Source organism: Trichoderma harzianum (assembly GCF_003025095.1).
Source record: "Trichoderma harzianum CBS 226.95 unplaced genomic scaffold M431scaffold_1, whole genome shotgun sequence".
NCBI classification, from domain to species: domain Eukaryota; kingdom Fungi; phylum Ascomycota; class Sordariomycetes; order Hypocreales; family Hypocreaceae; genus Trichoderma; species Trichoderma harzianum.
The window spans coordinates 433,819-453,119 of NW_020209249.1; the positions used below are offsets into that span (position 1 = coordinate 433,819).

The 19,301-nt window shown below is 48.6% G+C and overlaps 11 protein-coding genes across 11 annotated transcripts; 9 read left to right on the forward strand and 2 right to left on the reverse strand.

Annotated features, from left to right (window-relative positions):
• Nucleotides 1-133: 133 nt before the first annotated feature.
• M431DRAFT_170995 (hypothetical protein) lies at nucleotides 134-1,595 on the reverse strand. The gene is made up of 4 exons (XM_024913028.1): nucleotides 1,016-1,595; nucleotides 648-958; nucleotides 458-579; nucleotides 134-409 (listed from the first exon to the last, which is right to left on the reverse strand). Exons 1-4 carry the CDS (start codon nucleotides 1,398-1,400, stop codon nucleotides 388-390), a joined length of 840 nt encoding a protein of 279 aa, XP_024779722.1. The 5' UTR covers nucleotides 1,401-1,595; the 3' UTR covers nucleotides 134-387.
• A 313-nt stretch (nucleotides 1,596-1,908) lies between these two features.
• Nucleotides 1,909-2,961, forward strand: M431DRAFT_73785 (hypothetical protein; the record flags this gene model as incomplete). The annotated part of the gene is made up of 1 exon (XM_024922159.1): nucleotides 1,909-2,961. One exon carries the CDS (start codon nucleotides 1,909-1,911, stop codon nucleotides 2,959-2,961), a length of 1,053 nt encoding a protein of 350 aa, XP_024779723.1.
• An 889-nt stretch (nucleotides 2,962-3,850) lies between these two features.
• M431DRAFT_103199 (hypothetical protein) lies at nucleotides 3,851-5,417 on the forward strand. Its single transcript, XM_024911506.1, has 4 exons — nucleotides 3,851-4,360; nucleotides 4,421-4,540; nucleotides 4,597-4,890; nucleotides 4,948-5,417. Exons 1-4 carry the CDS (start codon nucleotides 3,997-3,999, stop codon nucleotides 5,271-5,273), a joined length of 1,104 nt encoding a protein of 367 aa, XP_024779724.1. The 5' UTR covers nucleotides 3,851-3,996; the 3' UTR covers nucleotides 5,274-5,417.
• Nucleotides 5,418-5,506: 89 nt separating this feature from the next.
• M431DRAFT_103202 (hypothetical protein) lies at nucleotides 5,507-6,838 on the forward strand. The gene is made up of 2 exons (XM_024911507.1): nucleotides 5,507-5,841; nucleotides 5,898-6,838. Exons 1-2 carry the CDS (start codon nucleotides 5,734-5,736, stop codon nucleotides 6,666-6,668), a joined length of 879 nt encoding a protein of 292 aa, XP_024779725.1. The 5' UTR covers nucleotides 5,507-5,733; the 3' UTR covers nucleotides 6,669-6,838.
• Nucleotides 6,839-8,113: 1,275 nt separating this feature from the next.
• Nucleotides 8,114-9,080, forward strand: M431DRAFT_502189 (hypothetical protein). Its single transcript, XM_024918118.1, has one exon. The coding sequence runs from the start codon at nucleotides 8,491-8,493 to the stop codon at nucleotides 8,992-8,994; it is 504 nt and encodes a 167-aa protein (XP_024779726.1). The 5' UTR covers nucleotides 8,114-8,490; the 3' UTR covers nucleotides 8,995-9,080.
• Nucleotides 9,081-10,225: 1,145 nt separating this feature from the next.
• M431DRAFT_488820 (hypothetical protein) lies at nucleotides 10,226-10,687 on the forward strand (the record flags this gene model as incomplete). Its single annotated transcript, XM_024916609.1, has 1 exon — nucleotides 10,226-10,687. One exon carries the CDS (start codon nucleotides 10,226-10,228, stop codon nucleotides 10,685-10,687), a length of 462 nt encoding a protein of 153 aa, XP_024779727.1.
• A 367-nt stretch (nucleotides 10,688-11,054) lies between these two features.
• M431DRAFT_502192 (hypothetical protein) lies at nucleotides 11,055-11,664 on the forward strand. The gene has a single exon (XM_024918119.1). The coding sequence runs from the start codon at nucleotides 11,099-11,101 to the stop codon at nucleotides 11,522-11,524; it is 426 nt and encodes a 141-aa protein (XP_024779728.1). The 5' UTR covers nucleotides 11,055-11,098; the 3' UTR covers nucleotides 11,525-11,664.
• Nucleotides 11,665-11,798: 134 nt separating this feature from the next.
• M431DRAFT_502193 (hypothetical protein) lies at nucleotides 11,799-12,512 on the reverse strand. The gene is made up of 2 exons (XM_024918120.1): nucleotides 12,487-12,512; nucleotides 11,799-12,396 (listed from the first exon to the last, which is right to left on the reverse strand). The coding sequence occupies exon 2, from the start codon at nucleotides 12,332-12,334 to the stop codon at nucleotides 11,879-11,881; it is 456 nt and encodes a 151-aa protein (XP_024779729.1). The 5' UTR covers nucleotides 12,335-12,396; nucleotides 12,487-12,512; the 3' UTR covers nucleotides 11,799-11,878.
• A 388-nt stretch (nucleotides 12,513-12,900) lies between these two features.
• On the forward strand, nucleotides 12,901-14,886 carry M431DRAFT_161 (hypothetical protein; the record flags this gene model as incomplete). The annotated part of the gene is made up of 4 exons (XM_024912988.1): nucleotides 12,901-13,052; nucleotides 13,856-14,219; nucleotides 14,282-14,573; nucleotides 14,666-14,886. The coding sequence occupies 4 exons, from the start codon at nucleotides 12,901-12,903 to the stop codon at nucleotides 14,884-14,886; spliced, it is 1,029 nt and encodes a 342-aa protein (XP_024779730.1).
• On the forward strand, nucleotides 14,780-15,669 carry M431DRAFT_502195 (hypothetical protein). Its single transcript, XM_024918121.1, has one exon. It carries the CDS (start codon nucleotides 15,004-15,006, stop codon nucleotides 15,448-15,450), a length of 447 nt encoding a protein of 148 aa, XP_024779731.1. The 5' UTR covers nucleotides 14,780-15,003; the 3' UTR covers nucleotides 15,451-15,669.
• On the forward strand, nucleotides 15,670-16,295 carry M431DRAFT_502197 (hypothetical protein). The gene is made up of 4 exons (XM_024918122.1): nucleotides 15,670-15,770; nucleotides 15,844-15,875; nucleotides 15,995-16,089; nucleotides 16,144-16,295. Exons 1-3 carry the CDS (start codon nucleotides 15,711-15,713, stop codon nucleotides 16,086-16,088), a joined length of 186 nt encoding a protein of 61 aa, XP_024779732.1. The 5' UTR covers nucleotides 15,670-15,710; the 3' UTR covers nucleotide 16,089; nucleotides 16,144-16,295.
• Nucleotides 16,296-19,301: the final 3,006 nt, after the last annotated feature.

Genomic DNA, 19,301 nt, shown 5'->3' on the forward strand with positions numbered 1-19,301 from the left:
GGGTTTCCCAGGACCTTAGCTCAATTAAAAGCTATTTTTAACTAGTCAGGCGAAGATACTCTGACTTTTTTTTGCATTTTGTGGTTCCGAATTAGAAGCTTATATCTCTCGATGTGGCACATGTTGGTGGAGTTCCGCCAAACCTAATGGAGTCTGGTCGAAATATGAGATCGATCGGTTGTCGATATTTGAAGTGTATTCATTTTCCTATTCGGAAATTATGCTTAGCCAGAGGAGTAGAGTAATGTCCGTACGAATAGCAAACAGGGTCTTCATCTCCACCGAGAAAAGACATATCAAAGTGCTTATGGTTTTATGGTTACACTGCACACCTTCAACGCCGAGCACGCCCTTGTGTGCCTCATCTCAGGCAAGTTGCCGATATTGCTACTCGTAGAATATAGGCGTACTGAGTGGATTAGCATGGGGCTTGAAGGAGGAATAACTGAAGGCATACTTTACAATGACCTCTTTTAGAAATCCACCGACCCCCAAGGCGTCAACACCGCCTCTCCTCTCGATCATCCAGGTAATTGCCGTAAGGTGGGCACGCCACGCGTCGAAATTTCCAACTGTAAACTAGAGCAGAAAAAGAGTTAACTAGAAGCTGAAACACACGTATCAAGCCCATCGTAATAAGCGCTAACCTCATCAATTGCCATTATCATGACCTTGGCGATAGTGGCATCGCTCATCTGCCTATCCCTGGTGGCTAATGAGGCATTTGTTGACTGGATACACTGCAGTCGGTACTTGGTTGACATATCTGCATAATTCTGACATGGATTTAATGCTCCTAGACTCTGACAAGACTGTAGAAACAACGCGGCCATGAGGCCACGGTCCGAAAGAGCCAATGGAATCCAGTGTTTCAGCTGCATGTTGATAAGCCATCGATTGGAACTTTCCTTGTTTCTGTGGCAGCTGCCATTGCTGAAAGGTATGATGTAATTGATATCTTTCTCCATAGTCTTCTTAGATACAGGCAGGACTATTTTGAAAGGGATAGACGTACAGTGAAGAAAGAGGAAGCCTTCCTTGTCAGAGAAGTCCCCACATGGGACTACAGGAGAGAGACCAATGGCCTGTTGTGGGCGAGAAAGTGGCATCGTGGTGACTGTAGATGTGGGTTCTTCGACATCCTCCTGGCCATTACTAGATGTAATCTTAGTTGAGCGGACCGGTGTGTCGCCTCGTTTACCGTCGACATTCCGTTGTGGCTGCCTGGTCCTCTTGTTATCGCTTTTTTTGCCCTGTGGCGGAGCGGTTTTGCGTAACCTGCGTGCACGTAAACGTATTTCTTTGGCTGCATGTGATCGAATCTGACTCAAGCTGCTTGAGGTGGTGGCATCCCCCGGATGGGTAGTGTTGATGAAATGCAGGGCAGCTGGCCGCTCCATCGGCTACGTTATTTCTCCACGTCGGCCAATCCTTATCATCAAATTAATGAGATTGATGTCAAGCTCGTAGGCGTTCTCTAGCAGTTCGTTATGGGGACTTTGCTGAAAGTAGAATGTGTTGATCGAGACATGAATGAAACTCAAGCGAGGGATGTTGAAAAAGGCTGAGTGCTAGTGATTTGTAATCGATTAGTGTCGTACAGGCTACCGCACAGTTGAACAAATTCCGTTTTAGGAATTTGTTGACAGGCCAGCTGAAGAGACGGACTAATAAACCGCCTAGGATTGTGGGGTCTCGCATGGCGGGCTAGCATACAGACATACATGCAAGTGACGGATCCTGTGCTTCCTTGGAACAACTTCCTAAACAGGGAGTCTGTCTCTGACGTTTAGATATGTATATATAAAAAGATATAAAGTCAACTTATTTCGCGATGGGAATATACGCTATGATCATCCATAAGATTGAAGCTCTTTTATCACTTCTCTTTCCTTAGACTTTTCTACTATGGGAAACACGCAGGAGCCAGAATTTCCTATCCAACTGAACCTTGGACCTGCTATTCGCCAGTTTTTCTATTCACAGCTCTTCGTGACTCCTCGTTACCCTACAAACTCTTTCGCTGGGAAGACGGTTATAGTCACCGGTTCCAATGTCGGGCTAGGCTTGGAGGCCGCTCGTCACTTTTATAGACTCAACGCCGCGAAACTAATTCTTGCTGTCCGCACCGTCTCAAAGGGCCAGGCCGCTAAGGAGGACATTCTCAGGAGTGTCACGGCACGAAGTGATGCCGATGCCATCGAGGTCTGGCCACTTGATCAGACCAGCAACCAATCCACTCTCGAGTTCTGCGAGCGAGTCCAGAAAGAGTTGCACCGTGTTGATGCCGCGGTACTAAATGCCGGCATTAACACCAAAGAGTTCAGGATAGTTGATGGTTATGAGCAAGTCACACAAGTCAATGTACTCAATACGTTCTTGTTAGCTCTGTCGCTGCTCCCAAAGCTTCGGGACACCAAGGCAGAGTTTCCCGATGCGACGCCTCACTTGACCATTGTGAGTTCGGAGGCGCATCGGCTTAGCAAATTCGACGAAATCAATGCTGCGAGCTTATACGAGCAGTTAAACAACGAGGTCTCATACAGCCAACAACCAAGATACCAAGTCACCAAGCTTCTCGAGGTTCTCTTGGTCCGCGAAATCGTCGCCCGCCTAAAGCACAATTCCAATTATATGGCGCATCACATAACTATCAACCTGGTGAATCCTGGCCTCTGTTACAGTGCTATTAATCGTAGCGGTGTTAAGCCTCCGCTCTTGGTCCGTCTCGCCTACAAGATGCTTGCGCGCACAGCTGAAGTGGGCGGCCGGTGTCTTGTGCTGGCCGCCGCTGCTCCAGATAATTCGCAGGGTGAATGCCAGAGCGATGGAAAGAACCAAGATGTTGCGCCTTGGATTTATACCAGTTTGGGTGAGAAGGCGCAGAAGAAAGCCTGGGAACAAACAGCGGTGGTCTTGGAAGAGAGGAAACCGGGTATCTTGAAAGCCGCAGGACTGTGAAAGTTGGTTTCGTCTATTCAAATGAACCTGGTCCTGTGTATTACTGGATATTGTGCAGGTTAGCATTTATGTCACACACTTGTGTCTGTAGTTAACTGAGGTTAAGTGGAATGTTCTAGTTAGGCTAAGGCTTCTTTGTTCTCTGTTCATTATCCAGCAGTGTGAAGCTTCCTTTTGGTTGTAGGTGGCCAATCGACCAGGAGCTTGCTACTGCAAAATGCTGGAATCTATTCACATTAAACGCGTCCCATAGATGGAATCGTGCTTGTGCGAAATGCTCATCATAATGCTTCCACAGTTTGTGAACACTGAATGAAGACATGGCCGAATCCAACACCCCTTACGTATCGGATGATCCGGATGCAAGTTGGTCGCCATCAATTCTCCAAGCGATTGAGTAATCATTAATTTATGGCCTTTCAATTACTGGTGTCATCTGTTGGATAGACACGTCCCAGGCCTTGATAGCCTTATTGTCGCAAGCCGTTGCGAACCCTTGGCGCCCAGGCTACGAATGTCACTATATCTGTTGAGTTATACTTTGGAATTTAGAAAATGCAGGTCGATGTTTTGGGGGCCATTTACCCCTTGATCGAGAGCCAGGGGCAGTGACCTGCTACCACCAACTGACTGTATCACCAACCAACCAACCCACTGTAACATCAACCCACTGAACCACCAACCAACTGCAGTAGCAACTGTCACTGTATCACCAACGATGTTACCAGAACAAGGCTAGTAAAATTCCAATGCAGAGAGTGTTACGATTGAGGGGCGGCAGGCGCCGAGGATGGATTAATTAGAGTACAAGATTAGATGGCTATAAGGGAAATACTCGTACGAGTATGTGAGCGCTTAGGCTGCGATAGACATATATATATTTGGAGAGCGCCGAGACCCTTTCAGAGCGTTTTCCACAACCTCTCCTCACTGTTTTAGTGGTTGACATTCCTTTACTTTTCGCTCGCTTCATTTCTCGTTGCAGTCGCTCATTATCTCTAACCCCAATACATTCATTACTCACTACTACCCAGAATGAAACCTCTCGCCATTTTGGCTGCCCTTGGCAGTCTTCAAGCAATCGCTGCTCAAGTGATCCCCGGCAAAATGATATGGGTCGACAAGGCGACGTGTGACCCTTTCGCAAAGGCCAATGGCTTTCCGTCTGCTGCCGGTTCTGGTGGCCTCTTTACCACTGCCTACGATATCATTGAAAAACTGGTGCTTGCCAACTCGTATCGTGTATACCATCCTACCACTCAATCGCCAACGACTCTGCCTGCCAATGTTCTCGCTTGGGAGAGATATCGACTCAATTCAACCTACACTGCTTTTTGGGGCAACAATACAGCTACGACTTCGAATCCGGGTGGACCCTTGGGCGTTTGGAACATAGCATGTAAGTTATACAGCTGGCTAGGCCTATGACATCCACCATTAACTAATAGATCTCTACAAGGGTCCCTTTACGGACTCAATTATGTATGGGGACCTGGGACTGAAACCCCATTTCTCATGGTGGTCTGCGATGATGCCCCGTACATATCGAAGAATAGCAGCAGCGGCAAATATGTTTACAGTTAGTGTGCAATAGCCTATAATGTGATTCAGTTACACGTTATTAACCTGCCTCAGCGGACCCTTACTACCATTTGCCAGTCGAGCTCACCGGCGCAGAGGTTTCGACTGATGGAATCACTAAGCCATGCGCGACAAATGGCCAGTCGGGATACAGCTATGATAATAACCAAAAATTCTACCAAAACATCATCTTTTGCACAAAGAACATGAAGCTTCCAGTGGGCTTTACCAGCAACGGACCTACTGCATTTCCTAGTGGCACGACGCTTGATACGGCAGGCAAGAGTTGGCTCGGCGCCTTTTACACACAAGCCTTGTGGAATGGCGGTGCTGTTGGACTTTACGGAAGTAAGTTAGCACGCTCTGTAATTTATCTAGGGACTTATACTAAGCTATCCCATGCAGCATATGAAATGCAATATGGTTACGCTGCAGCACACGCCTTCAGGTTCCATCGCAACTCTCTATACAATCCTGACTCTCACAAGTTTTTTTCCATTGCCCATTTGTTTGACAATCTATTCTGGGCTTCTGGAGTTGGCCAGACATCACAGCAAGAATATGCGAGCTTGCAAAAGACGGCTGCTGGTCAGGCACTTATTGCTGCCTTTGGCCTCACAAATATCGCAGTGCCAGCTAGGGGCATCAATTGGGCAGCTGCAGCTGGATGGGTACCACCGTCTCTGATGAACACCGACTCTCCCTTGGTACCCCCGATCCCGACCCATTGAGAATCCTATATCATTACCTATGATATACTGGGTTATGGTATAGAATCCTACGTAGCTTAGTCTTGCGTCAAAACTGTGTTGGTACACGGGGTCTATTTCTACTTCTATAGTATATGTAATTATTATTATTTTCACTTTATCTCCACTTGCACTCAATGTGAAACACTATGGAACAAGGACACCAAGCAGCACATTAGAACATAACATACACTAGATGGATGTAGTATAATGCCATCGTATATGTCACACAGCTCCTCTTGACAGCACAGCCACGCTGAGCAATATCCAACTACTTATTAATCTTGCAGTCAACAAGCCTCCCAGCTTGCGCCTTTGACCTTCTTTTTCTTTCTCATCCTCATCCCCAACCCTGTATCGTCACCGATACTCTGCCTTGTATACCCATCCTCGTTGTCGATTTACAAAGCTTTGGCCATATAACGGCTTTACACTATTCGCTATGGACGAGACACTGATTCTCTCAAAGTTTGACAAGTTGGTCAACTCTGGTTTGGTACTCTATGACCAAAACCAAGAGACCGTTCAACATGTGGATGGTGACCTTGAGGTGAGTTCTGGCTTGTCTGATGAAGCTGGGCTGCTGCTAAATGAGTCGTCTTTTAGTTTCAATTCCTGCTTACTTCGGCACTTGTAAAGAAGCCCGTGCTGGGACCGCCGTCATCGGAAAAGAATGCAGAAGTCAACGGCGACAAAGCCGATGGCAGCGATATTTCCACCAAAGGCTTCGAGATTGGTCCAATCGGTAATGACCATTTTGTTATTGCCAACAAATTTTGCTACGCACGTCCGCATCTCATGCTTCTAACGTGTGATGGGTACCGAAGACAGTACGAGCCGTTGGACGAAGCCGGTTTGGAGGCGGCGCAAACGGTTCTCCTTTCCATGAGTCAAGACTTTGTCGTATTTTACAACTGCGGCCAAGACGGAGGCTGCAGTCGGCTGCATAAGCATATGCAACTTATTCCCAAACCGCCTCACAGTTTTGCCGACTTTCTGGATAATGAGGCTTCCAGCAGCAGCCCTCCCAAGGTTCCATTTCACTGGTTCTACCAACGGATTGATGTTGCGAATACAGGCGGAAAGGGGCTTATAGAAGTCTACACGAATCTCCTCCAGCAGGCCACGACCGTTGGTCAGGGGTTGGCTCAGCATGCAGATTCGGCGCCACCAGGTGCGGCATGTCCTCACAACTTTATAATGAGTAAACGATGGATGATTGTCATACCAAGGCGTCGAGCGGGTATCAACAAAGAAGCTGGTGCAAATGCGTTGGGAATGCTCGGAGTGATTGCTGTTGCTACGAGGGCAGAGATTGAAAATTGGATTCGTCTTGGACTGTCGGAATCCTTGAGAGAATTGGGAGTGCCAAAATAGCCGCACAGCTGTTCCCTTGTCCATTTGTTCGTAATTAGTATGTTAGACAAATTGCAATCATTTGCCCATTTCTTTGATGCATCCCGATGCCACGCAATTTGGGTCGCAGTCGGAAAGGGGATGAAGGGTCTGTAGTAAATTTGCAACGCCATCATCAAGCCACATTTCCCAGGGATGATGCAGTGCACAGTGTTTGCGGTGATTAACATGACAAATAACAACATTTTGCTTCGTATTGCAAAATTGGCTCTCATTCCCGTCCCTCCATAGCGCGATGCAGCAGAAGGTGTTGGTCAGCCAAAAAACGACTGGATCAATCATGATTGGACCAATTGCGAAATAGGAGGGTAGTATTCTTGTGCTTGTCAACTGTCACTTGGATCCAACGGCATGAATGGCCAAGCAAATCCCCCCTGGACAGGGATCGGAAGGATTTAGTGCCAGATGTCACTGTACGAAGGGTATTCGCCTTCAATAGATACGATGTGTCATCGCACTCTTCGAATATGGTGCAAGGTAACACAGTTGCTAGAAGTATGCTTATTAGTCCGGCGTTATATCGTGGCCAAGAGACAAGCCTTGAAAGGAGTGATAAGATGGTAGAGGAGATTAAAAAGATCCGGCTCTAGTGAAATACAACAATTGGCGATAACGGAGTTGCAGAAAACGATACGCAGAAGGCTCAACAAGGGCGATGCCAAGACAACAGCATCTCCATCCATAGGTATAGGCTCACTGAAGCTGGTAATAGAAGCCAATGAAGCTTCTCTTTTCACTCTGGTCTCTGCACCACAGTCTTGTCAATCTGGCATAAACAACTCGGCATGCTTTATACCATTGGATGCCCCTATGAAGTTAGTGAGTCGTAATCCGATCTCTCAGGATAATGAAAGGCGTTCATGCCATCCAACTCAGTCATTTGCATGTTCTTTGGTCCAGTCGAAGGAGCGTACTCATTGGTGCGAACCCTCGGTCTCAAAGTCGAGTCTACAGCCCAGAACACCTTGGGTGTTCTTCTCAATTAAGATGGTGATGACCATTGCTTCCAATCGTTGGGAACTTTTATAGAACCTTTGAACTCGCCGCTTACTCGTGCTGTTCCTCGCTGCAACCTAAAGGAGTAAGGCTGCTGATCCGGCCTATGGTGATCCTCACAGATGCAGGTGGTTGACAGTTCGCCCTGCTAGCATCATCCATCTTGACCAATGGCAACGTAAAGGTTGGAGCTGAATTAGCTCCTCGGTTCGTCGGATGTTGCCGCCGCAGTTGAGACAAAACAAATGCCATGTTTCATCTCACTCCGATTGCCGCATTCCGGCTCAGTGACCAGTTGGGGTGGCCGGCAACCTAGCGCAGCCCATTCCTTTGTAAACAGTTCCACATTTTATAAATCATGGCTTAGAATCCCAGTAGAGGCATCACCAAGACCAAGCGACAGGGAATAAATTGACAACTTGGCAACGCCATCAACCACGGACTCGAGCTTTTACAGTGGACAAGACTCCACTAATAAATTCTTCACCAATCCACACAAATGGTGTAGATCACATCACAACACAACGGTAATCGACAACGGCGGAGCTGGTTGGTTAATCCCCCCGAATGGCGCAACAAACTCCAAGATGCCAACTGCGTAAGCAGGATTTGTTAATTCCCTCCGCAACGACCAACACTTCATCGGCGCATTTATCACGTGACGACTGAAAACAGCTCATCAGTCGATTCTCCAAGCCGTGAAATCACGCACTTCGTTGCAATCGGGTCCTTTTCCTTCATTCATCATAAAATCAAGTCAGACACACAAAACGAAGATTTTGAGGCCATGGCTTCCAGAGCCTTTTTCGACCCAGTCGTTGCACTGCGGGCGGCGCCCCTGCTTACGTCCACCTGCTCGCTTTGGTTTGCGTGGGACCAGCACTTCTTCCTGCATCTCTTCAACAAGCCCGAGATCCGAAGCAAATCTAACGAGCTGCTGCCCACGTACTTTGGCTACTTTTTCCGCGGAGGAGTGACTCGCGTCCTGGTTCTGCTCTCCTTGACAGTGTCATCCACGCTCGCAACCTGCTTGGTCAACCATGACTCGCATTGGGCCAATGGGTCTCTGCGCTGGTACACGGCCGGCATGGTTTTGGCCGCCAGCCATCTGGCATTCGTCCCTGCCATAGCCCCCAAAGTGCAGGCCGTGATTGAGGACACTTCCAAGGGACAGAGCACCAACGATTTGGACAGCTGGCTAACGATTCACGCCTGGAGAGGCTTGACTGTGGACTTGGCGGCATGGGCTTGCTTCGTTGTTGCTACTGTGCGCAACATCCAGTCGTCGTGAAAAAAGTTGGACATGTTCCATGCCCATGATTACGCGTTATCAAGCTCAAGCATCGGCGATCAATTGTCAGTCGAAGACCTAGATGGACTTATTATGTACGATTAGTGATGAGATCAAATTGCAAAACCCTTCCTTACATACCTGAGAATAATTCTGAATGTGGACTCTTGATGTCACGTCTGGGAGCTGAAACAAGCGTGGCGATCTGCAGCGCGACAACCACTACGGTTGAGCCTTCTTCTCCGCAGGTCGATCACATCATTTCTCTCCTCTATCTCCAGTATTTCTTCTGCCCAGGCGCATATGGGGTCTGCAAACCTGTCAACCACTTCATCTGTTCGTTGTGCCTGAAAGATGAATCATATTCTTTCCTGGCCCTTGGACGCGACTAGATAGAAAAGCGTGCTGGATTGACGTGAAACGCCGGGCACAAGCTGTGGCTGGTACAGGCACACTTTCGGCGACCATGACTGGGTTCTCATCCACCCCGTACAGGGGTATACGGATAACCCCGCATCCTCCCCACGCTCCTCTCCTACTGGCGGTCCCTGTTTTGAGCTTGTATATCACAAGAAAGTCTTTCAGCCTTGGACAGTTGTTTCAGAGTATGGATATTTTCTCGATGAAAAGGTCAATCTGGCCACTTTGTATGTGACCCGTTTCTCCATCAGGACGACCGAGGTAGAAACCTCAAATCCAGCGCAGCGTCTCATGCTAGAGGCCACTCGGGAATGTATTGACGACGCTGGAGAGGTCAACTTCCAAGGCAATCCCATCAGCTACTACACGGGCTGCTTTGGGGAAGAGTACCTTGACATGCTGATCAAAGGACCCCGGCAGGCTGGAACAAACAAGCTAGATAGTTTTGGCGATTCCATGCTCTCCAATCGAATATCGTATGAAATGGACTTGCGCCCGCCTTGGTATACCATTTTCCCCCTGCATCTCTCTTCATTTCGAGGGCAATCTTCTCTGCTGTCTTGTTGAAGTTGTTCTAAATAGTTTCTACGCTCCAACATCACCTGGCACTGACTAAACGATGTTAGCACCACTTGTTCCTCTGCCTTCGTGGGTCTCAATGAAGCTGCAAAGGCTGTGCAAAGAGGGGAGTGCGAGACTGCCATCGTCGGTGGGGTCAGCTTGATACTTGCACCAGGGAACACAGCTACCATGTCTCAGTCGGTGGCTCTCTCCCGTGAAAGCACGTGCAAAAGTTTCTCGACAGATGGCAATGGATGCCAGAGTCAAAGCCATCAACACCATCTTCATCAAGGCCGCGGTGGTGGAGTGCTACAGTACGGGACGACCTGTCGGTGACCTCATCGAAACCGCGGCAATTTCCCGTGTCTTTGGAGACTTTAGAGCGCACATCACCTCAGTAAAGCCTAATCTGGACCATAGCCAAGGTGCTTCCGGCATCATACCTCTAATCCAGTCAGTTCTTGCTTTGAAGCAACAAACCATTCCTTCCGACATCAAGTTCTCAAAGCCTTTCAACGAACGCAACTTGACAGTCCCTTTCAAGCCAACACCATGGCCACAGTCAACGCATGAGTGTATCAGGATCAACTCTTTTGGTATGGGAGGAACAAACGGACATGCAAGCGTTGACTCTGCTACCAGCTTCTTCGCCATTGCTCCCACATCAAATGGTGCCCAGTCTGAAGAGACGCCAGAGCTTCGTTTGCTATAAGACAACTCTGCGAATGCATTACGGAAGATGACGGAGCGCTTACAAGAATGGTACGTCAGAGCACGCCCCAGCCTAAGAGATCTCGCATATACTCTAGCGGTGCGACGAGAGCATCTTCACTATCCAAGGTGAGCAGTAGCCTCGTATGGGTCAAGGGTTGTTGCTCCGCAGAGATCTCCCCTTTCACAGCACCTTCCGGGCTCTAGACAAGCACCGTCAAGAACAGCTATCGCTCCCAGAACAGACGGTTGAGAAGGGGGCCTGAAGCAAGCCAAAATTCCCCGCATCCAGCACTTTGAGCTCTCTCAGCAGTTGTGTACAGTTATATAGATTGCTTTAGTCGATCTCCTCTTCTCGCCTGGTGTTATGCTGGATGCAGTAGTTGGCTACAGCAAGAGTGGGATTGCTGTGATGTATGCAGCTGGTGCACTCACAGCTAAGGAAGTCATTACCACATCGTGGAAGCGAGAGATGGCATCTCAGAAGCCGAAAAAGGCCGGGGGCATGGCGGTGATTGGCCTGAGTGCAGAGGAAGCGTCCCCGCTGTTATCTGCCGGCATAGTCGTGACTTGCGAGGACTCTCCCAAGAGCGCAATAATTTCTGGAGATGCAAAGGAAATTCAGAAACCCGTTGAGCACACTCGAGAGAGCCACTCTGATATAGGAGCGCGAGTGCTAAAGGTCGACAAGGCCTACCACTCTCATCACATGAGCGAGACTGGCAGCGAATATCACGCCATGATTCAGCCACAACTGGAGGACAAATCGCCTCTCAAACTCTCCTTTTTCAACGTAACGGGGGACAAAATAAAAGAACACCTACATGACTTGTACTAACAAAAGAACCTCGAAACTCCTGTATTCTTCAGGTCAGCCGTTGCCCCTATCGTCGAGTACTTCGATACCATTGCATTCCTCGAGGTCGGAGCTCATAGGGCGTTAGATGGTCCAATCAGGCAAATCCTGGCTCAGTCGGCCTCTTATCCTGACGCGCGTAGTGTAAACTATGTCAATTCATATCCCAAGGCACTTAGTCTTGTTGGGATGAACATTACCTTTGACTTGGCCAAGCTGGTGCCCAATGTTGCTTGTCTTGCCGATCTTCCCAGACACCCCTGAGATCACGATGACGAGTACTGGTAAGAATCCAGAGCCTCACGAGAATACAGGCTACGTGAGTTTTCCAAGCATTCACTGCTGGGAGCCCGCCAGATGGAGAGTTCTGACCGGCAGCCCAGCTGGCGCAAAATGCTCCGCGTAGAAAATATCCCCTGGACCCGTAACCACAAGATTGAGGAGAACGCCGTGTTTCCCGCTGCTGGTTAAATCTCTATAGTAGGTGAATTTGCTGCACAGATTAGCGGCCATAGAAACGAGTATGCGCTTCGGCAAGTGGTGATCAAGGAGGCCATGGATCTCAACGACGGGGGTGAGGTTACGGAAGTTGTGTCCAACCTCCGCCCGCATCGCATGACGGACTCTTTGGACTCCAAGTGGTGTGGGTTGATCATCTCTTTCTACAACGGTTATGTATGGGTGAATCACTGCAGTGGACAGATCACATTTTGAGTTGAACGAACCTGAGCCTGTTGAAGGCGTAGAGCTGCTGCTACGACGGCTCCCAATGCGGATCCTGTACGATTGCATGGACAAGGCTGGTCCGAGCCTCAATCCACTGTTCCAGTGTCCGAGCGACGTCAGAACTGGCCCTGTCCAAGGGTTAGCATCAAGAAATCTGACGGATCTTGAAAGAGATGATGGCAAAGAGCATCATCTACATCTCATGGGAATTGACGCACCCCTCCAGCTAGCCCCTATAGTCTCATTCAGAGGTTAAATGAACCCCAGTTTCTACAGAAGGGTACCGACCCATATCAACAGTCTGATAGTGCACTGACCAGTCTCAAGGGCCGACATTACTCTTTAGGCTTCGGCTGAGAGCGTTGGGGGTAATGACGAGGCTATCAGCCAGAAACAGCAGATCGTGTTGGCGATAAATGGTTTTGCACGTTGATGGACTAGGAATCTCGCAGCTTGAAGATGTGGAAACTGTTTCGAATGACAGCCTTCAGAACACGGCACGCTTCGTCCGGAGACCTGATCTGGACTGGGTCGCCGATTAGCTACAAAGCCCTCAGAGTAGGGAGTATCCTCAAATTATCAACATAGAGCAAGAGTACCTTCGAGCAATATTTGACGCCTTGGTAGAAGGGATGCGCGATTCCATGCGACAAATTGCAACCAACATTGTAGTCATCTTCTCATGCAAGATCGATGTACTCGAGGTCCTCAGAATAGACGATATCTTCAATCAGATGGACGTACCTGCTGATGCCAGTGACAGGCCAGAATTCATCAACACCTGGTACATGCCAAACCCAACTTGTGCATTCTGGAGGCTGGTGCGGGAACCGGCGCGTCCACCGCAAGCATGCTGAGCTATCTAGCCCTTCCAGGGCCACACCGACAACCCATGTACTCCAAGTACACCTTTCCTAATCTCTCATCAGACTTCTTCGTGGCGGCAAAGGAGAGATTTCAAGGATGAGCTCAGCATGGAATACGTAACATCATACATCAGTAGAGACCCTGAAGAGCAAGGGTTTGCGGTGAAAGCACCACCTTATCATAGCGACCAATGTCACTCACGCAACGTCAAGTCTCTCGCCGACTTTGGCCCACGTCCAGAGGTTGCTGGATGCGGGAGGGTGGTTCTTGCTTCATGGGTTTCACTCAGTGAACAAGTGACCAAACTATGTCTTTGGTTGGTATTTTTCCAGGATGGTGGTGCATTGCAGCAGACGGCCGGCCAGATAAATCCTATGTTTCCCCTGCCCGATGCGGATGGGAGTCGGGGCTAGAGGCAGTTGAGTTCTTGACAGCGAAGAGCCCAACCAGCGGAACACCATTATAGTGGCAAAGCCCAGCGTCGGGTTTGTTCCATTGACGAAGAAGACAATCACGCTTCTCTGCAACGACGGCGCGAGCCAAAGGGCTATAGAGTCCACAACCATAAGCTCAGGGAACATGTTTTCCTGTGCCGGGATATTGTTTCCCTCTCGGACTGCGATCGACCTTTTTGAGTGACATTGATAAAGCTCCCTACTGTACACTACGGCAACTGTTGGACGGGCTCAACGACGCGACTCACTTTTGAATCCCACACAGCTATCAGGCTAGCTGCCAGAGCCAAGATTATGCGCCGCCCGTCGGGTTGTCCAGAACAATTCGCACCGAGGCTCTGTCAAACTCTGCAGTCTGTGAGGCTGATGACTTTGAGAATTCACTGAATATTGCTCTGGACGTGTTTGCAAAGTTCCAGGAGCGTCAAGGAGACGGTGTGCTGGATTCTGACTCTGGGTTTGCAGTCGCCAACGGTCCAAGACGAGTTGATGACCGAAACGGGAGTAGAGGATCAGCTAGTGCTCGAGGCGACCGCTTGGCTTCTTTAAACTGGGTCCCGCGTAAACAAAAACATTTGACGAGCGAAGAGATTGAGATTAAGTTGCATGCGATAGATCAGAACTTCAAGGTAAGCACTAGTCCACCACCACCTGTTAACTCAAAATAAGTTTATAACAACCCGACACTAAGTGCCGCTTAAGATGCCCCCTAAGAGCTGTCAATGACATACCTTGTCCAGATGAAGGCGTAGGCACAGAAGATGCTGGTATGATTCGTCGTGTTGGCCCTGGAGTCCGGACCCTTAGACCAGACGACCCTGCCATGACCGTCAAAGCTGGTATCTTCACCGCGCATGCCAGCATTCTCAAAAAGTTATGCATCCAGATCCCTGACAACATCTCATTTGAGGACGCCACGGCAATGACTACTGTCTTTTCAACGGCCGCTGAGTCAGTATTCAATGTTGCTCACCTAGAGAAAGGTCAGGTTAGTAAACGACTCGCTTGCAGATTCACTTGAGGCCGATTGGAAGGTAATAACTACCCAGATTTTCCAGTCATTCTTGTTTCACAGTGCATCGGGAGGCCTGGGCATCTGCGATCCAGCTGGCCAAGAAGGTTGGGGCAGCGATGCACGCCACCGTAGGAAAAGAAGGAAAAGACAAGTTCCTCATGGATGGGTTCAATATCCCTAGGAGTCGCACCTGCCAGCATCACGACACCAAGTTCGTCGAGGGCGCCACGCGCGAAACCAACGGTCCAGGCGTCGATGTCGCTCAACCTTCTGTCCGGTGAGCTACTCCAGACGACGTGGCGCTGTGTGGCTCAATACAGGACCAGTGTTGGGATTGGCAAGCGAGATTTGCTTGGTGGCAGCCAGCTGGAGATGGACGCTTTCCGTGCTGGTCGAACATGACTCACGACAGCTCGTCTCTCTCTCGCAGTGCTGGCGATGGTCCTGACGATGTATATTTTGTTCGTGAGCTTGATAGTCTTGGCTTTGCTGTTGAACTTGTCAAGGTCAGCGTGGTAAACACAGAAGACGTGGCTCGCGCCATATATCTTGCCACGAACCTGAAAGGTATCCTACAAACCTCCATGGTGCTTTGCGACGAGGCCTTTCTCCGCATGGCCTATGGAGAATGGGGCATGGCAATCTTACCCGAGGTCAGAGGCACGTGGGACCTCCACGACATTGCGTGCCAGGCCAGCATCAAACTTGACTTCTTCGTTCGGCTCTCTTCCATGACAGGTAGCACGGGCCTGGCTGGCCAATCCAAAATACGCGAGCGCTACCACTTACCTCGACTGCTTTGTGCAGTACAAGACTGCTTTTGGGCTGCGTGCCTCTTGTATTGATCTAGGGGCGGTTGGAGACGCGGGTTGTGTCACCGACGATGAACCACCCGACTTCTAAAGACAAGGAGTCTAGCGAACAACAGCGGAGTCTTACTGCGAGCTCCTCGAAGCTATCGGAAGAGTCATCCTGTAGTCCGCAGAAAGGTCAGAATCGGTGTCTAGCTATGTCGACAGCAACACGTTTTTGCTTAGAATACTCACTTATGTGCCCTTGGGTAGCCAGGAAGGTCGCGCCTTCTAGAAAAAAAGATGGGCGCATCATGGCGTATCACAACGCATCCATAGAGTCTGATGATGGCTCTGGGGCCAGCAGCAATTTTCTAGAGATCTTGTTAGCCAAGGCCAAGACGAAGCCATCCATGCTCAAATCCAAGGATGCGGGTGCAACTCTACCGATCGAGATTGTCAAGAGGCTGTTTATGTTCCTGCTCAAGTCAGAAGATGATCCAGAGGTGTCAACGTCTCTGGCAGCTCTTGGCCTTGACTCGCTGGTGGGAGTCGAGATGCAAAGTTGGTGGCGTCAGATCATTGGGTTTGGCATTACCGTTCTCGAGATACCGAGCATGGGAGCTCTTGAGAGTCTTGGAAAGCACGCGGCGCAAGGGTTGTTGAAGTTGAACGATGAAGAAGCCTCGTGATCTGTCATGGATTGTCAGAGAGAATGTCAAAATGATGGAGAATGAGTAGACAAACAAATAAACCCGTAGACAGAAGAAAAGAGACGAGGGCACACAACCATATACGAAACACCAGTGAAGAAGCGATGCACCGCCGATGTCAATATTGCTCGAACGGTATCATGTCGCAGCGGCTTGTTCCTGGCAATACTCACGGCATTTTTGGGAGAAGATAATGAAAAGAACCCGACAAACGAACATTCATAAAGAGGAGATAATGAGAGAAAGATCCTGTAATGGAGTTGTGAAGGAAGGTACCTAGTAAATGCCTGAGGTGCGAATGATTCCTGAGGCTGCAGTTTGGGGGTCGCGTGGTCTTACGTAAGCACTGAAGCGTGGAAAATGGAATGGGAGGAGGATGTATCAATTTCGCAGAGCCGACATGTTACGGCTGCTCTCAATGAAGAATGGTCATTATTCATTAATGAGGTTATCAAATTTATTGCGTTGAATATTTTTTAAAATAAAAAATCGTGGTCTGGACGTGAGAGATGCAATGTGTGCAGTCGCTGAACCGACACGACTAGATGCTACTCCTAGATGCTTCGAGAAATAAAAGTGATTCATGTAGAGTGAACATTTCATTTGCACCACAACAGCGTCAAAATAATGGCCGTTGCTTAATTACAATTCTTTATTATCTCTTGTATTCTGAAGTGCTGATCGAATTTTTTTTTTTTTTCAAGTCTCCAAGACATTTCTACCAGCATACAATATTGGAGATCCTCCAAGCATCTGTAATACCGCATGAGCTAACCTATACACACAAAACTCGACACTTCGACTTCAACACCTCTGACTAATGATGCTTACAGTTAGTAAGCACTTTATTGGATAAGGCTATTCTGGATTCAGATCTCATATTGCGCGAAATACTCCGTGTTGTCATCTCTCATCTCTGATATAGTGAAGCCACGTGGTGGGTTCGGGCAATCTAGGGCCGACAAGTGACGTCCTGACTAACAAGATTCCCTTTATCTCTTGATGAATCATCATTCTCTCACATTAAAATAGCCATCTATTCTACTACACAGACAGGGAGAATGGGCATCGTAGACCCATGAAGCCGTCACCTGACCGAGCAGAAGCATGATGGACGACAGGTCACTATACGTGCATGTATCAATCACTAGGACCCCCGATTCCATGGCTCAGTTTGCCGTACCTGGTATGATTCATCATGTATGACTCTTTTAACCCTGCCGTTACATCACTGATTACTACGCATTTACTGCTGAGTTTGCCGTGTGGTGCCGTGGAAGGGTCCCTTGGCCTAGGAATTGTATATCCGCGTATCTAGCCAATGCTACACACCATAGTTAACGAACAAATCCATAAAAACGTCCATTGTCTCAGTTTTCAGCGTATTCAACCAATAGGATAGCCGACCGACACGGTGGTTCGGGTGAAATCCGACCAGCGTCGTTATCGGAACACCAGCTGCAGGGCGAACCCGTACTTTTCGGAATTAAGGTTAGTTCTGCTGAGGTTTGGGAGGGTGGCCTCTCCACCAGGAAATGTGAGATGCTATGTACGAAAGTTGAATCATAGGGGTTCGATTTTTGTGGATCGCGGATGAAGCATCTCGACAGCCACCCTTGGGATAAGGGGGAGAATGTAAAGGACACGAGAACCTCCGTTGACAATTTGTGATTTTGATACAATAATGTCAGGAATGCCTAGGGTTCAATAAATAGTAGTTGTTTGATTTATTATCGATCTTTCGTCTCATTTGCTCAAGCATGTAGATGACTGGCGCTGTTGTTCAATCGGTGTAGAATTCCAAACCTCTATATATTTCCACAGGTAGTCGATATGGATCGAAGATGTATTTGAAATAGTAGCTTTATTCGAAAAATACTGAAAATTTAGTCTACAGCCAAGAGCTGAACAGTCTGGATGCCATGTATCGAGATTTGACACTTATATCGGTGCTGGAGTTGTTATTTTCTCTACCATATATCGGCTCACCACCGACAAACGGATGGATCGTCATCTAGTAGTAAGAATGCGTCGAAAATTGGCAAATCCCTTTACTTCAATTGATTTTCACAGCAAATAGGGCATGAAATGTTCTGTTTGTTGACATCATGGTAGATGATCGAGTCTTGTTAGACATCTTACCCGGCAACGCCGCAGATGGAATCTCTGCGCATTCAATCATAAATAATGACGATATTTCTGAATTATCACCTTAAGTTCAGATATTGATGCTCTCCTCATTGAAGTTCAGTCTAGAACTATCGTTGTATATATGGTGATGATACTGGACGTTGGCATAGCATGGTAAATATGCAAGGAAGAAAACATGCAAACAAACCCAGACCGCCCCATCCAATATTGGATGGGACAACGCATCGCACAGCTCACCTAGGATAATCTCGGCCTCGACTCAACACGCCAAATGCATATTCAGCCGGCTGATCCAGACAGCGTCAGCAGCTGAAGTCATGGAACCCAAAAGAAAGCAGCCGTGCACCCCATGTCGACAAACATGCACAAAAGTACACAATACCCGCCTCCACGCGCCGACATCCTCGCACCCAACGCAGCCACTACACGTTACACTAATGTACACTCTACCTTTGCCGGGCAAGGATTTTGAGGCCCAGACAAGATCTCGCCAACTTTAGGACCGACCGAAGCCGCAAATTTGCACCGGCTTGGCCAATCGGCGGAATGACGATGCGGGTTGGCAAACAAAAAGACTTGTCTCCACGTCTTCCCCAAAAAGCCCCCCCAGGAACGCAATTCAGCCGGGCTCCAGATCTTGCACAGAAGCGGCAAGGCGTCGTGCAAATGCGGTTATTCGGCCCGGCGGGGAGGTCAAGCCACCGATCCGCGTCTTAATGTGGGTTTCCCACAAAAGAATCAGATGAATAATTAACATGGGTGGTGGAGAGAGGGCGGCAACGGCTGAGGCTCCCTTCTGTCCGTTCTCAGGCACGATTTGGAGAAAAACAAGCCACAGAAACAAGCTACTGCAAATTTACGGCTTTAGGAAAACAGGGGGGCGGAAAAATTATTGCTTTTACCTTGTTTGGCTTGGTTCACAGAGCAAAAACAATTTCATTATTAACCATGTAATTATCCCGGAGGCAAATCCTCCACAGACACGCAAGAAGGCGTGAAGAGGGGAACCTCGTTCAATGGTCCTTTGCTTAACGACGGAAA